This window comes from Salmo trutta, chromosome 13 (assembly GCF_901001165.1).
Source record: "Salmo trutta chromosome 13, fSalTru1.1, whole genome shotgun sequence".
Classification (NCBI taxonomy): Eukaryota; Metazoa; Chordata; class Actinopteri; order Salmoniformes; family Salmonidae; genus Salmo; species Salmo trutta.
Window position 1 is genome coordinate 84,216,634 of NC_042969.1, and position 16,822 is coordinate 84,233,455.

A 16,822-nucleotide genomic window follows, 5' to 3' on the forward strand; every position below is an offset into this window, starting at 1 on the left:
CACACAGTGGTTTCAAATGGTTTTGTGTCGGATTACTCCAATAACATACTGTACTTTGACTTCGTAAGAATGTTTGTACACATCTCACACCTAATTGATGCTATTGCATGATATTTTCTATACACGACATATAACGTTCAATTTAGCAGCAATGGGACTAGATAATGAAACATTAATGAAAACGCCACACCAGACGGTAGTGTAGGTTTTTTGGTCCACGCTGCCTACACTACCTAGTGGGCGGGGCGACGTTTGTAGTCTTTTAGAGATATCAACAACATGCCGGAGTCCAGAAGTGAGACAGAGACAGACGAGAAAGGGGAAAAGCCCTCTAAAAACATAATTTCAGTAATTTCTCAGTTCGCTGACGATAATTTAACCATTATCCGGGTAAGAACCAAATGCAAGCATTGAAGGGGATTAAACGGTTCATTCAAATGAGGCCGCAGATCAGAGGTTGTTAAAATGGAATAAAGGCCCAGCGTTAGCTAACACATCTTTGGCTAACATCTAGCTGTTTTCTCTTCTAGAACATCAGTACTGGACTAGCAATTGCCGGGGTAATAGTAATATCAAGGAGTATTAAATTGGTAAGTAGTTTAGCCTATTCATAAAAATCGAGCTGTGATGCAGGCATGTTCCACCAGGAGGAGATAGCGAGTCGAGTTTCCCACAAACTCCGTTGACGACGGGCGAAATTCCCGTCCTATGTCAAGGGAATTCTCTGTCTGCCCTATTCTCTGTCTGCCCTATGTCAAGGGAATTCTCTGTCTGCCCTATGTCAAGGGAATTCTCTGCCCTATTCTCTGTCTGCCCTATGTCAAGGGAATTCTCTCGAAGACGTCGACAGATTGTGGCGTTTTAACCAGACATGAGATGAGCCATTCCACCATTGTTCAATTTAAATGCCATATGGCTGCTCTGCATAGGTTATACGGTCAGGGTCAATTTAGGATGGAGGGTGGCAGTTGATGAGCTGTTTGCCTAATGTGTTTATCCTAGTTGATGTTGTTTAGATAGCCTAATATTCTTTTCTTCTTAACCAGATCATCAATCGCCATCCCTTGACTTTAGAAAGGTCTTGCTTATCTGTTGTTGTGTTTAGTTAATAGAATATGTCGTTTTGTTTAGTTAATAGAATGTTGTTTTGTTTAGTTAATAGAATATGTCGTTTTGTTTAGTTAATAGAATGTTGTTTTGTTTAGTTAATAGAATATGTCGTTTTGTTTAGTTAATAGAATGTTGTTTTGTTTAGTTAATAGAATATGTCGTTTTGTTTAGTTAATATAATATGTTGTTTTGTTTAGTTAAATGATATGTTGTTTTGTTTAGTTAATAGAATGATATGTTGTTGTGTTTAGTTAATAGAATAATATGTCGTTTTGTTTAGTTAATAGAATAATATGTCGTTTTGTTTAGTTAATAGAATACTAGTAGTGGTTCCAGTTTTGTGTTGCTGAAACAATATATCATGGTGACTTCATAGGAAGGTACAGTGTAACTGATTACAACACATTGTACTTCCAACGGTTGTGAATGCTTTTCTAACAAGGTCTTTTGTGCCTCACCACCCTCGTCAGATCACTAGGTTTGGAGTCGCCTCTGAGATCCCAGCAAGGTTCATAGAGAAGAATGTGAGCCTCAGAGGGAGAGTCCAGACCATCACAGAGATCGGTCTGGAGGTGGAGCACATCCCCATCTACATCCCTGTCCTCTCCCCCCTGCTGGCTAAAGGTATGGTAGACCCCCTGCTGGCTAAAGGTATGGTAGACCCCCTGCTGGCTAAAGGTATGGTAGACCCCCTGCTGGCTAAAGGTATGGTAGACCCCCTGCTGGCTAAAGGTATGGTAGACCCCCTGCTGGCTAAAGGTATGGTAGACCCCCTGCTGGCTAAAGGTATGGTAAGAATGGATGGGTTCACATGCCCTTCAACTTTACCAACACACTCAGAGCCCACAGGGTAAAGGCCAATTACAGTATGATAATGAGGATTAGGATTCACCTCCCAGCTGTTGAAAAGTCTAGTCTCATCATTCACGCAGCTGTCCCCAATTGTCATTTAAATCTATACTAATCCCTATTAGAGCGTCATAACTGTTACCCATAGACCGTCTGCTGCCCTCTTTTACGTAACCGTCTCTAACATCATTTACATGTATTTCTTTTGATTTAACTAGGCAAGTCAGTTAAGAACAAATTCTTATTTACAATGACGGCCGACGCTGGGCCAATCGTGCGCCGCCCTATGGGACTCCCAATCACTGCCGGATGTAATACAGCCTTTATTCAAACCAGGGACTGTAGTGACGCCTCTAGCACTGAGATGCAGTGCCTAAGACTGCTGCGCCACTCAGGAGCCTGACTGTGATAGCCATAGACTGTCTGCTGGTCTTTAACATAACTGTGTCAGCCATAGACCGTCTGCTGGTCTCTTTAACGTAACTGTGTCAGCCATAGACTGTCTGCTGGTCTTTAACATAACTGTGTCAGCCATAGACCGTCTGCTGGTCTCTTTAACATAACTGTGTCAGCCATAGACCGTCTGCTGGTCTCTTTAACATAACTGTGTCAGCCATAGACCGTCTGCTGGTTTCTTTAACATAACTGTGTCAGCCATAGACCATCTGCTGGTCTTTAACATAACTGTGTCAGCCATAGACCGTCTGCTGGTCTCTTTAACATAACTGTGTCAGCCATAGACCGTCTGCTGGTCTCTTTAACATAACTGTGTCAGCCATAGACCGTCTGCTGGTCTCTTTAACATAACTGTGTCAGCCATAGACCGTCTGCTGGTCTCTTTAACATAACTGTGTCAGCCATAGACCGTCTGCTGGTCTCTTTAACATAACTGTGTCAGCCATAGACCGTCTGCTGGTCTTTAACATAACTGTGTCAGCCATAGACCGTCTGCTGGTCTTTAACATAACTGTGTCAGCCATAGACCATCTGCTGGTCTCTTTAACTGTGCTGTTTGATTTAGTGGAAGAGAAGGTTGGCTTTGATGAAGTATTGTAGTCAACCTAATGGTTGGTCTCTCCTGTAGAGAGTTTTTTATATATTTTCCTAAAACCAAAGTAAACACTATTTTAATCCAATTAATTTGATTTGATAGGTATTGGATCATGTCTTGATGTCTGATAAAGGTCATTGTGACTGAAACGTCAACATCTTTTTCATCTTAATCTAATTCAGACCAATGTTTTTTTTTCTGAACGTGAGTGTCATGCCTTCTGCCCGCATTCAGAGGCACTGGACCAAACACATTTACAAGACTTGGTTTAGCTCCCTTCATCGGACTGAGTTAGCATAGTAATAAGCCTGTTAGAGAAGAGGTCTAGCTGCAGTATTACGTTATGCTTCTGCCCTGCAGTCAAACTGAGTTAGAGGGTATTAGATAGTGCTCTTACAGCTCCGTCTGAGGCCAGGGAGAATTTCTGACGAAGCTCTCCTTTAGTTAAAGAGATTAGTAGTCTCTCTCTATAGCTTTATCTCTTTGACCTCCTGTTGTTTTACGACACAGGCTTGACCTCTGGCCACAGTTATTTTTATTTTTTTGGAATGTATTTCCTTGCCTGTAGTAATACAGTATCTCTACTGCTGTAGTTGTACATCTTTGCAAAGTGTATGTCTGATACTATATCTTACAACAGTCTGTCTTTCAGTTTGTCAGGCTCCTGACTGTGTCACCTTCAGGTCTATGCAATAGACCACAGCCATAGCTAGGAAGTCCTTAGCTCAGGTGTACCGTATGTGTGTCTCACCTGGACAGGTCTTCTCTCCTCAGGTGGTGGTGGTGGTGTGTCTCACCTGGGCAGGTCTTCTCTCCTCAGGTGGTGGTGGTGTGTCTCACCTGGGCAGGTCTTCTCTCCTCAGGTGGTGGTGGTGTGTCTCACCTGGACAGGTCTTCTTTCCTCAGGTGGTGGTGGTGTGTCTCACCTGGACAGGTCTTCTTTCCTCAGGTGGTGGTGGTGTGTCTCACCTGGACAGGTCTTCTCTCCTCAGGTGGTGGTGGTGTGTCTCACCTGGGCAGGTCTTCTCTCCTCAGGTGGTGGTGGTGGTGTGTCTCACCTGGACAGGTCTTCTCTCCTCAGGTGGTGGTGGTGGTGTGTCTCACCTGGACAGGTCTTCTCTCCTCAGGTGGTGGTGGTGGTGTGTCTCACCTGGACAGGTCTTCTCTCCTCAGGTGGTGGTGGTGGTGTGTCTCACCTGGACAGGTCTTCTCTCCTCAGGTGGTGGTGGTGTGTCTCACCTGGACAGGTCTTCTCTCCTCAGGTGGTGGTGGTGTGTCTCACCTGGGCAGGTCTTCTTTCCTCAGGTGGTGGTGGTGTGTCTCACCTGGACAGGTCTTCTCTCCTCAGGTGGTGGTGGTGTGTCTCACCTGGACAGGTCTTCTCTCCTCAGGTGGTGGTGGTGTGTCTCACCTGGGCAGGTCTTCTCTCCTCAGGTGGTGGTGGTGTGTCTCACCTGGACAGGTCTTCTCTCCTCAGGTGGTGGTGGTGTGTCTCACCTGGGCAGGTCTTCTCTCCTCAGGTGTACCGTATGTGTGTCTCACCTGGACAGGTCTTCTCTCCTCAGGTGGTGGTGGTGTGTCTCACCTGGGCAGGTCTTCTCTCCTCAGGTGGTGGTGGTGTGTCTCACCTGGACAGGTCTTCTCTCCTCAGGTGGTGGTGGTGTCTCTCACCTGGGCAGGTCTTCTCTCCTCAGGTGGTGGTGGTGTGTCTCACCTGGACAGGTCTTCTCTCCTCAGGTGGTGGTGGTGTGTCTCACCTGGGCAGGTCTTCTCTCCTCAGGTGGTGGTGGTGTCTCTCACCTGGGCAGGTCTTCTCTCCTCAGGTGGTGGTGGTGTGTCTCACCTGGGCAGGTCGTCTCTCCTCAGGTGGTGGTGGTGTGTCTCACCTGGACAGGTCTTCTCTCCTCAGGTGGTGGTGGTGTGTCTCACCTGGACAGGTCTTCTCTCCTCAGGTATGGTGGTGTGTCTCACCTGGGCAGGTCTTCTCTCCTCAGGTGTACCGTATGTGTGTCTCACCTGGACAGGTCTTCTCTCCTCAGGTGTACCGTATGTGTGTCTCACCTGGGCAGGTCTTCTCTCCTCAGGTGTACCGTATGTGTGTCTCACCTGGACAGGTCTTCTCTCCTCAGGTGGTGGTGGTGTGTCTCACCTGGGCAGGTCTTCTCTCCTCAGGTGGTGGTGGTGTGTCTCACCTGGACAGGTCTTCTCTCCTCAGGTGGTGGTGGTGTGTCTCACCTGGGCAGGTCTTCTCTCCTCAGGTGGTGGTGGTGTGTCTCACCTGGGCAGGTCTTCTCTCCTCAGGTGGTGGTGGTGTGTCTCACCTGGGCAGGTCTTCTTTCCTCAGGTGGTGGTGGTGTGTCTCACCTGGACAGGTCTTCTCTCCTCAGGTGGTGGTGGTGGTGTGTCTCACCTGGACAGGTCTTCTCTCCTCAGGTGGTGGTGGTGTGTCTCACCTGGGCAGGTCTTCTCTCCTCAGGTGGTGGTGCTGTGTCTCACCTGTGTGACGACCCTCCCACTCTGTTTGCTGTATTTCTCTCTTTGATCTTGTTCCTTATTAGGATGCTGGTGGGCGGAGTTGGAAGGGTCGTCAGCTAGATGGGAAACACCTGGGCTCGGGTGTGGCCCAGGATAAAGACACCTCTTCCACAGTCATTGGGGTGACTCTCTCCATGCAGACACCTTGTTTTTGGTTGTGCTAGTTATGGTATCGAATAAATATATATTTTTGATAATCCTTGTCTCCACGTTGTCTCCCTTTTGTTGCGAACTCTGAGCCGGTTCGTAACAGTGGGAGCTCATCCGGGATTTTGAACGGATTGTGTTTGGGAGAAAACGTGGAGGTATGTTAAATTCCGTAGGTACTTTGTTTGTATATTTTGTTAGTTTGAGTTTGGTGCTCAGCACTGGTTGCCTTTGTTTGTTTGGTTTGTGTGCTGGGGTGGAGAGAGTACATTGGTTAGTTTCCAGGTCCTGCCTAGCCTGGAAACGCTTGTTCTACTCGCTGTTGGAACATTGGTCTGAGGTGAGTACAATCAGCTGTGTACCTCGGTGGGAGATTTGGTAGGGTAGTGAAACTTACTACCTGGAGCTATAGCCTTTTTCCCCTGATAGGCTTAGCGACGTGTTTCATTTTTGGAATATGTTGGGCATTGTTAATGTTTGTTATTTTTGTGTGGTGTCTGTGGACTGAGCAGTTGTCTCGGGGGCACATCCGTGGCTTGGTGGAATCTACCAGCGTGCTGGGGGGTTACTTCCTCGCCAGCGGGCTACAGTGCATAATTACCCACCGCAAATCTGCATGAAGACTAGGGTTGAGTTATTGTAGGTTTTGGGGAAGCTCCATATCTCCTCTCTTTTCTGTGGTGCCCGGTGTGATTGTATTTTCTCTTGTTGTGGTCTGGTGTGCTCAGCAGAATTGTTGGAGTGACTATGAACCGTTGGAGTGACTATGAACCGTTGGAGTGACTATGAACCGTTGGAGTGACTATGAACCGTTGGAGTGACTATGAACCGTTGGAGTGACTATGAACCGTTGGAGTGACTATGAACCGTTGGAGTGACTATGAACCGTTGGAAGATACGGTCTCTTGTGTGCCCTGTTCCTGAGTGTTATGTGACTGACCATTGTTTGGTTTTGTCATGTTCTAACTTTCCTGTCTGTTCCCTCCTGGTCTTGTGTTCTCCTTTCCTCTTAAATGTTGCTTCCTGTGCGCAAAGGTTGCTGAGGTCTGGGGAGAAGGAGGTTGGCTGGTGCAAGTGGAAGGTGAACATGTAACTTGTGTCAATTTGGGACGCAGAGGCTTGTGTCAATTTGGGACGCAGAGGCTTGTGTCAATTTGGGACGCAGAGGCTTGTGTCAATTTGGGACGCAGAGGCTTGTGTCAATTTGGGACGCAGAGGCTTGTGTCAATTTGGGACGCAGAGGCTTGTGTCAATTTGGGACGCAGAGGCTTGTGTCAATTTGGGACGCAGAGGCTTGTGTCAATTTGGGACGCAGAGGCTTGTGTCAATTTGGGACGCAGAGGCTTGTGTCAATTTGGGACGCAGAGGCTTGTGTCAATTTGGGACGCAGAGGCTTGTGTCAATTTGGGACGCAGAGGCTTGTGTCAATTTGGGACGCAGAGGCTTGTGTCAATTTGGGACGCAGAGGCTTGTGTCAATTTGGGACGCAGAGGCTTGTGTCAATTTGGGACGCAGAGGCTTGTGTCAATTTGGGACGCAGAGGCTTGTGTCAATTTGGGACGCAGAGGCTTGTGTCAATTTGGGACGCAGAGGCTTGTGTCAATTTGGGACGCAGAGGCTTGTGTCAATTTGGGACGCAGAGGCTTGTGTCAATTTGGGACGCAGAGGCTTGTGTCAATTTGGGACCCAGAGGCTTGTGTCAATTTGGGACCCAGAGGCTTGTGTCAATTTGGGACCCAGAGGCTTGTGTCAATTTGGGACCCAGAGGCTTGTGTCAATTTGGGACCCAGAGGCTTGTGTCAATTTGGGACCCAGAGGCTTGTGTCAATTTGGGACCCAGAGGCTTGTGTCAATTTGGGACCCAGAGGCTTGTGTCAATTTGGGACCCAGAGGCTTGTGTCAATTTGGGGTTGAGAGCCCTGGTAGTTTCTTTTCCAAAAAAGTTTAACCGTTATCAGTTGAACTACTCGGTCATGGAAAAAGAAGCGCTAGCACTCATTTGGGCGCTACAACACTTTGAAGGGTCCATGATGTGTCCTAATCAGAGGATAATGAGATGGTGTTTATTTTTACAATCCTTCCATCTCGATGTGAGGCATATCCGGTGAACTGGTAACGTGATTGCTGATGCGCTCTCTCGTGCGCCCTGTTCCTGAATATTTACGTGACTGACCGTTGTTTGGTGTTGTCATGTTCTGTCGTTCCTGTCTGTTCCCTCCTGGTCTCATTTTCTTTCCTCTTAAAAGTTGCTTCCTGTGTAAAGGTTGCTGAGGTCTGGGGAGGAGGTTGGTTGGGGCAGGTGGAACTGTGAACATTTAACCCCTTGTCAATTTGGGAGGCAGAGGCTGGTACGTTGTTCCGGGGCCCTTGTTGGTCCCCGGTTTTATGGGGGGGTGTGTGACGACCCTCCCACTCTGTTTGCTGTATTTCTCTCTTTGATCTTGTTCCTTATTAGGATGCTGGTGGGCGGAGTTGGAAGTGTCGTCAGCTAGATGGGAAACACCTGGGCTCGGGTGTGGCCCAGGATAAAGACACCTCTTCCACAGTCATTGGGGAGACTCTCTCCATGCAGACACCTTGTTTTTGGTTGTGCTAGTTATGGTATCGAATAAATATATATTTTTGATACTCCTTGTCTCCACGTTGTCTCCCTTTTGTTGCGAACTCTGAGCCGGTTCGTAACACCTGGGCAGGTCTTCTCTCCTCAGGTGGTGGTGGTGGTGTGTCTCACCTGGACAGGTCTTCTCTCCTCAGGTGGTGGTGGTGTGTCTCACCTGGGCAGGTCTTCTCTCCTCAGGTGGTGGTGGTGTGTCTCACCTGGACAGGTTGTCTCTCCTCAGGTGGTGGTGGTGTGTCTCACCTGGACAGGTCTTCTTTCCTCAGGTGGTGGTGGTGTGTCTCACCTGGACAGGTCTTCTCTCCTCAGGTGGTGGTGGTGTGTCTCACCTGGGCAGGTCTTCTCTCCTCAGGTGGTGGTGGTGTGTCTCACCTGGGCAGGTCTTCTCTCCTCAGGTGGTGGTGGTGTGTCTCACCTGGGCAGGTCTTCTCTCCTCAGGTGGTGGTGGTGTGTCTCACCTGGACAGGTCTTCTCTCCTCAGGTGGTGGTGGTGTGTCTCACCTGGGCAGGTCTTCTCTCCTCAGGTGGTGGTGGTGTGTCTCACCTGGACAGGTCTTCTCTCCTCAGGTGGTGGTGGTGTGTCTCACCTGGGCAGGTCTTCTCTCCTCAGGTGGTGGTGGTGTGTCTCACCTGGGCAGGTCTTCTCTCCTCAGGTGGTGGTGGTGTGTCTCACCTGGGCAGGTCTTCTCTCCTCAGGTGGTGGTGGTGTGTCTCACCTGGGCAGGTCTTCTCTCCTCAGGTGGTGGTGGTGTGTCTCACCTGGGCAGGTCTTCTCTCCTCAGGTGGTGGTGGTGTGTCTCACCTGGGCAGGTCTTCTCTCCTCAGGTGGTGGTGTGTCTCACCTGGACAGGTCTTCTCTCCTCAGGTGGTGGTGGTGTGTCTCACCTGGGCAGGTCTTCTCTCCTCAGGTGGTGGTGGTGTGTCTCACCTGGGCAGGTCTTCTCTCCTCAGGTGGTGGTGGTGTGTCTCACCTGGGCAGGTCTTCTCTCCTCAGGTGGTGGTGGTGTGTCTCACCTGGGCAGGTCTTCTCTCCTCAGGTGGTGGTGGTGTGTCTCACCTGGGCAGGTCTTCTCTCCTCAGGTGGTGGTGGTGTGTCTCACCTGGGCAGGTCTTCTTTCCTCAGGTGTACCGTATGTGTGTCTCACCTGGGCAGGTCTTCTCTCCTCAGGTGGTGTTGGTGTGTATCCACTGGCTGTGCGCCTGGCGGGGGTGGAGCTGACCCCAGAGGGGAGGGTGTGGTTGGAGCAGCACCTGAGCCCGGCCCAGATGGTGTGGCTCAAACTGGTCAGCAGAGAGGAGGAGACACTGCACTGTCTGGTGTCTGTTAGCCGGGTCAGTTACTGTCTGTCTGTTAGCCGGGTCAGTTACTGTCTGTCTGTCAGCACGTTCAGTTAACTTCTGTGTCTGTCAGCTGGGTCAGTTACTGTCTGTGTCTGTCAGCAGGGTCAGTTACTGTCTGTGTGTCTGTCAGCCGGGTCAGTTACTGTCTGTGTCTGTCAGCTGGGTCAGTTACTGTCTGTGTCTGTCAGCTGGGTCAGTTACTGTCTGTGTGTCTGTCAGCCGGGTCAGTTACTGTCTGTGTCTGTCAGCCGGGTCAGTTACTGTCTGTGTGTCTGTCAGCCGGGTTGCAAAATTCTGGGAACTTGCAATAAATTCCCTGGTTTTCCCGAAGTTCCGGTTGGAGATTTCCCAGAATTACCAGGAAATCCGTCATTCTCCAACCAGGATTTCTGGAAAACGCAGGGTCAGTTGCTGTCTGGTCTCTGGTAGCAGGGTCAGTTGCTGTCTGGTCTCTGGTAGCAGGGTCAGTTGCTGTCTGGTCTCTGGTAGCAGGGTCAGTTGCTGTCTGTCTTCAGGACAATGTTACTCTCTTTATGACTGTATTAATTAACTGCATGTTGAAGACAATGAAACCTCCCTCTGTTCTCTCTCCCCCAGGGGTCATTGAGGAGTCTGTGTCTGAATGAGGAGGTGTTGAGGTTGGGTCTGGCACGCACTGTCCCAGTCTCTGGACTCCACCCTCAGTCCCACCTTTACCTGCGACTCCACCAACGGCTGCTCAAGGCAGAGGTCAAGGCCGAGCGGAAGGGGCGGGGCATGTGGAAAGAGGATAGCCTATGGGAGAGGACCTCACAGGCTGTTTGGGACAACTCACTGGTCAAGCTCATCAGGAGGATCTTCAAGTGGACGTGATTGGTTGGTTGATTGACTGGTTGATTGATTGATTGGTTGACCGACTGACTGATTTCAAGTGGGCTTGAAAGTAAGTTTATGAATGTTGCAAGGCTCAGGCCCGTCTCAGAATACAGCTGGGTCATTATGTGTCTGTGTTTGAGAAGTGGATCATCTGTTTAACAATCTTTTCTCCTGTACTTTACTATCGGGGAAAAGTGTGAAACGATGTCTCAAAAGAATGGGGGTATGGACCAAATCGTAGACATGGGACAAAAATGTTTTGACCCACGTGCTTATCAAAGTTATATATATATATATATATCGATGGAGATTAAACGCACTGACACGGCAATGACGAGACAGAATAGAAACCAGTCTACTTCCAGTTAGTGTTCCCCTTCGTGGGTCAGAAAATGTTGATGTTTGATTAGATAATGTAAAGAAACTTGGCTGTCAGAAATCCACATATCTACGTGAAACGCATTAAAAAATATATGTATATTTTTTCCCGATTTGTGAAATAAATATGCATTGGTTAATTCATTTCTGCATTGTGTTTAATATTCTAGATGATCGATCATGAATAAGTAATGCTGCATATAAAAGCCATTGTGAAATTTGATGGGAGATTGTGATGGGGGCGATTACAAATTCTCTTTGGGGAGGTACCTCAGAAAGCGCTGGTTGGATAGAGGGTAATTTCATGCTAATGTATTTAAATTATGCCCATATGTATATAGAGATTAGTTGTTATTTTCTAAGTTATTCAATCAATATAATAACCAAACATAAGGACTGTCAGTGGTTTAACAACATTGACGTATCATTTCAAAGAATATATATTTTTAAATATTTGACATTCAAATTGAATACCTGAAGTCCCACCAAAATATCTGGATTCTATTGATTCTCTGTCTCTAATTAAACATTTCTTTATGTGTTATAGTACAGTCAGTATTAAATGGATTATTATTATTATTTTTTTTTTAAAGAGTAGATTATGGTACTCCATTATGCAGCTGTTACATTTCATCTGGACTGGATGATTGATGTAAATATTGAAGACTATTTAATGGTTCTCATATCCAGTTCATGTTCAGCTAAAGAGGTAGACAACTTCTAATGTGGACTAGAGTAACGTGGACTAGAGTAACGTGGACTAGAGTAACGTGGGCTAGAGTAACGTGGACTAGAGTAACGTGGGCTAGAGTAACGTGGACTAGAGTAACGTGGGCTAGAGTAACGTGGGCTAGAGTAACGTGGGCTAGAGTAACGTGGACTAGAGTAACGTGGGCTAGAGTAACGTGGGCTAGAGTAACGTGGGCTAGAGTAACGTGGACTAGAGTAACGTGGGCTAGAGTAACGTGGGCTAGAGTAACGTGGGCTAGAGTAACGTGGGCTAGAGTAACGTGGACTAGAGTAACGTGGACTAGAGTAACGTGGACTAGAACTGGCAGCCAGGTCTTCCTGTACTAGACTGGGCTGTAGCTAGAAACCAGAATATTCAGAAGGCTTAAGCTGAGCCATGGTGGAAAGAGAGATGGAGGACTAGAGATAATGGATAAGGAAATAATGTTGTTTTCTCCTGTCTAAATAATATGTTGTTTTCTCCTGTCTAAATAGTGTGTTGTTTCTACACCTGCATCTGCACTGTGCTTCTACACCTGCATTGCTTGCTGTTTGGGGAAGAAAAAAAAAATGTATGAAGTGTATGCATTCATTACTGTAAGTCGCTCTGGATAAGAGCGTCTGCTAAATGACTAAAATGTAATGTAATGTTTGGGGTTATAGGCTGGGTTTCTGTACAGCACTTTGAGATATCAGCTGATGTAAGAAGGGCTTTATAAATAAAATTGATTTGATTTTGTTTTTTCCTGTCTAAATAGTGTGTTGTTTTCACCTGTCTGAAGAGGCATGTTTTGATGTTTCAGAAGTCCAGATGTTTTTAGCAGGAGAAAAAACAGGCTTCTTTAACTCACGCTGTCTTATCTAGATAGATAAATAAATAAAACAACTTGGTTTTATTTAATCTCAAGAACATAATCAATAGTTAAATGGGCATTCTTTTTTGGGGGTCAAGATACTAATATATTTTATTTGACAGAAGAAGAAAAGCGGTACAGACAGATTTGCTAAGTGTTTATAACTGAAAGGTTTCCACATGTAATTTTAAAGATTTGAAAAACAAATAAAAAAATAGCTATTACCTTTTAATATGTTGTCTGTCTCCCATTCCTTGTTTGACTCTTTGAGTTATTAACAGCTCCATTCCTTGTTTGACTCTTTATTTGAGTTATTAACAGCTCCATTCCTTGTTTGACTCTTTATTTGAGTTATTAACAGCTCCATTCCTTGTTTGACTCTTTATTTGAGTTATTAACAGCTCCATTCCTTGTTTGACTCTTTATTTGAGTTATTAACAGCTCCATTCCTTGCTTGACTCTTTATTTGAGTTATTAACAGCTCCATTCCTTGTTTGACTCTTTATTTGAGTTATTAACAGCTCCTTGACAGTTAGAGACCACTGGTTTCCATTCATTCTGTTGGCCTATAGTTTAGCCATGGTAAGCTAGGTCTCTCTGGGATAGGGGACGTTTAACCGTTATCGCAGCTAGTCTGAAGCCCTTATGCTAATCCCTTGGCTTTCACTTCTCTTTTAAACCCCAAATCCCTCTGTTCCCCTTTCCCCAGAGAAGTGTTTGTGTGTTAGAGAGGGGGAAATGGGGGGGGGGGGGGTCTTTGGATTGTCCCAGCAATAGAGTTGTGAGGGTCTACTGGTCCCCCCCCCCCTTCTGAGATCCCCATTGCCATGGTAACACCAAATCTGAGAGGTGAAACCTTAGTTGGGCCCCTGCAAACCACAGGAGGGTGTGTGTGTGTGTGTGTGAGAGCAGGGGGGTTGAATAGCTCATAAAAGGGGTCTCTAGAGCTAACATGACTCAGACAGAGTACTCACTCACTTAATGTAGAGACTAGAGGGCCATAGACCAGGCTCTATCACCTAATGAGAGGCCGGCACTGGAGCAGGCTAATACACAGAGAGGAGGCTGGAGGCCGGCACTGGAGCAGGCTAATACACAGAGAGGAGAGAGGCTGGAGACAGACACTGGAGCAGTATAATACACAGAGAGGAGGCTGGAGACAGACACTGGAGCAGGCTAATACACAGAGAGGAGGCTGGAGGCCGGCACTGGAGCAGGCTAATACACAGAGAGGAGGCTGGAGACAGACACTGGAGCAGTATAATACACAGAGAGGAGGCTGGAGACAGACACTGGATCATTCTAATACACAGAGAGGAGGCTGGAGACAGACACTGGAGCAGTATAATACACAGAGAGGAGGCTGGAGACAGACACTGGAGCAGTATAATACACAGAGAGGAGAGAGGCTGGAGACAGACACTGGAGCATTCTAATACACAGAGAGGAGAGAGGCTGGAGACAGACACTGGAGCATTCTAATACACAGAGAGGAGGCTGGAGACAGACACTGGAGCAGAATAGTACAGAGGAGAGAGGCTGGAGACAGACAGTGGAGCAGTATAATACAGACGAGAGAGGCTGGAGACAGACAGTGGAGCAGTATAATACAGAGGAGAGAGGCTGGAGACAGACAGTGGAGCAGTATAATACAGACGAGAGAGGCTGGAGACAGACACTGGAGCAGGCTGATACAGAGGAGAGAGGCTGGAGACAGACACTGGAGCATTCTAATACACAGAGAGGAGAGAGGCTGGAGACAGACACTGGAGCAGAATAATACAGAGGAGAGAGGCTGGAGACAGACACTGGAGCAGTATAATACAGAGGAGAGAGGCTGGAGACAGACACTGGAGCAGTATAATACAGAGGAGAGAGGCTGGAGACAGACACTGGAGCAGTATAATACACAGAGAGGAGAGAGGCTGGAGACAGACACTGGAGCAGAATAGTACAGAGGAGAGAGGCTGGAGACAGACAGTGGAGCAGTATAATACAGACAAGAGAGGATGGAGACAGACAGTGGAGCAGTATAATACAGAGGAGAGAGGCTGGAGACAGACAGTGGAGCAGTATAATACAGACGAGAGAGTCTGGAGACAGACACTGGAGCAGTATAGTACAGAGGAGAGAGGCTGGAGACAGACACTGGAGCAGTATAATACACAGAGAGGAGAGAGGCTGGAGACAGACACTGGAGCAGAATAGTACAGAGGAGAGAGGCTGGAGACAGACAGTGGAGCAGTATAATACAGAGGAGAGAGGCTGGAGACAGACACTGGAGCAGTATAGTACAGAGGAGAGAGGCTGGAGACAGACACTGGAGCAGGCTGATACAGAGGAGAGAGGCTGGAGACAGACACTGGAGCAGTATAATACAGAGGAGAGAGGCTGGAGACAGACACTGGAGCAGTATAATACAGAGGAGAGAGGCTGGAGACAGACACTGGAGCAGTATAATACAGAGGAGAGAGGCTGGAGACAGACACTGGAGCAGTATAATACAGAGGAGAGAGGCTGGAGACAGACACTGGAGCAGTATAATACAGAGGAGAGAGTCTGGAGACAGACACTGGAGCAGTATAATACAGAGGAGAGAGGCTGGAGACAGACACTGGAGCAGTATAATACAGAGGAGAGAGGCTGGAGACAGACACTGGAGCAGTATAATACAGAGGAGAGAGGCTGGAGACAGACACTGGAGCAGGCTAATACACAGAGAGGAGAGAGGCTGGAGACAGACACTGGAGCAGTATAATACAGAGGAGAGAGTCTGGAGACAGACACTGGAGCAGTATAATACAGAGGAGAGAGTCTTACACGTATGGCTGCTTTTCAAATAGGCATTCTAGTTTCTTCACTATGCTAAAATGCACTTGACTCTGATTTACTGTGTCCATGTTTTTGATAGTATCTTTGATGGGGAAAGACACTATATGAAAGTACCACCCTTCTCTCTTCATGGGCTTGCAGTGACAGTGTTAACCATGTGTTTTCCCAGCAAGCTTGATGTGATGGCCACGTGCACAAGTACAAGTACAGTGAAATGCCTTTCCAGTGAAGAGTGTGTGTGTATGTGCGTGTGCGTGCGTAGGGGGCTCGGCAGTGAAAGGCAGGGGTTCGTCAATTTTACAGGGCACAAGGGAATTAGAGAGCAGAGGAGGAGTCGCAGAGAGGGGGAGAGGGGCAGAAGGGGATGTTGTAACCAGGGGGGAGGAGGAGGAAGGGGTGAGGGGGGGGCTGAGGGGGGGGGGGGTGAGGGGCCTGTGTGTCCTTTGTTGTGTAAATGTCACTAGCGGTTGTTTGTGGACTCTGGTTGGCTGGTTTGAATTGTAAGTTGCATGGAGCACTGATGAATTGTGCTGGCAGACTTTGAACTGCCACTGGGGGATTGTGAGAAGGAAACCACGGAGATAATATTCCAGAACCATTAGTGTATGTTAACTGTAGAGCACCATCACTACAAGCCTGTCTGATTCCCACTGCACTAGATAATAACACACTGCACTAGATAATAACACACTGCACTAGATAATAACGCACTGCACTAGATAATAACACACTGCACTAGATAATAACACACTGCACTAGATAATAACACACTGCACTAGATAATAACACACTGCACTAGATAATAACACACTGCACTAGATGATAACACACTGCACTAGATAACACACTGCACTAGATAATAACACACTGCACTAGATAATAATGCACTGCACTAGATAATAACACACTGCACTAGATAATAACACACTGCACTAGATAATAACACACTGCACTAGATAATAACACACTGCACTAGATAATAACACACTGCACTAGATAATAACACACTGCACTAGATAATAACACACTGCACTAGATAATAACACACTGCACTAGATAATAACACACTTCACTAGATAATAACACACTGCACTAGATAATAACACACTGCACTAGATAATAACACACTGCACTAGATAATAACACACTGCACTAGATAATAACACACTGCACTAGATAATAACACACTGCACTAGATAATAACACACTGCACTAGATAATAACACACTGCACTAGATAATAACACACTGCACTAGATAATAACACACTGCACTAGATAATAACACACTGCACTAGATAATAACACACTGCACTAGATAATAACACACTGCACTAGATAATAACACACTGCACTAGATAATAACACAATGCACTAGATAATAACACACTGCACTAGATAATAACACACTGCACTAGATAATAACACACTGCACTAGATAATAACACACTGCACTAGATAATAACACACTGCACTAGATAATAACACACTGCACTAGATAATAACACACTGCACTAGATAATAAC

At 47.0% G+C, this 16,822-nt stretch overlaps 1 protein-coding gene and 1 long non-coding RNA gene across 5 annotated transcripts; both read left to right on the plus strand.

The window, feature by feature from the left end:
* The first annotated feature begins 83 nt into the window (after positions 1-83).
* On the plus strand, positions 84-11,027 carry c18h3orf33 (c18h3orf33 homolog (H. sapiens)). Of its 4 annotated transcripts, none has more exons than XM_029773804.1 (6): positions 84-390; positions 531-590; positions 1,581-1,717; positions 1,880-1,896; positions 9,463-9,641; positions 10,248-11,027. In XM_029773804.1, the coding sequence occupies exons 1-6, from the start codon at positions 280-282 to the stop codon at positions 10,500-10,502; spliced, it is 759 nt and encodes a 252-aa protein (XP_029629664.1). In that variant the 5' UTR covers positions 84-279; the 3' UTR covers positions 10,503-11,027. The 4 variants fall into 4 exon arrangements, with proteins under 4 accessions (XP_029629664.1, XP_029629666.1, XP_029629663.1 ...); XM_029773806.1 differs by having other exon boundaries at positions 9,478-9,641; XM_029773803.1 differs by lacking the exon at positions 1,880-1,896 and having other exon boundaries at positions 1,581-1,734.
* On the plus strand, positions 5,130-9,186 carry LOC115206634 (uncharacterized). Its single transcript, XR_003880830.1, has 3 exons — positions 5,130-5,167; positions 5,429-5,489; positions 9,135-9,186. It is a non-coding gene; the product is annotated as an uncharacterized LOC115206634 (long non-coding RNA).
* Positions 11,028-16,822: the final 5,795 nt, after the last annotated feature.

What these genes read in the sequence shown, in the direction of transcription:
- c18h3orf33 (XM_029773803.1), top strand. Translation starts at nt 280, where the DNA reads ATGCCGGAGTCCAGAAGTGAGACAGAGACAGACGAGAAAGGGGAAAAG. An exon ending in ATAATTTAACCATTATCCGG is followed by an intron (nt 391 to 530) that starts GTAAGAACCAAA and finishes TTTCTCTTCTAG; the next exon opens with AACATCAGTACTGGACTAGC. An exon ending in CTCCCCCCTGCTGGCTAAAG is followed by an intron (nt 1,735 to 9,462) that starts GTATGGTAGACC and finishes TCACCTGGGCAG; the next exon opens with GTCTTCTCTCCTCAGGTGGT.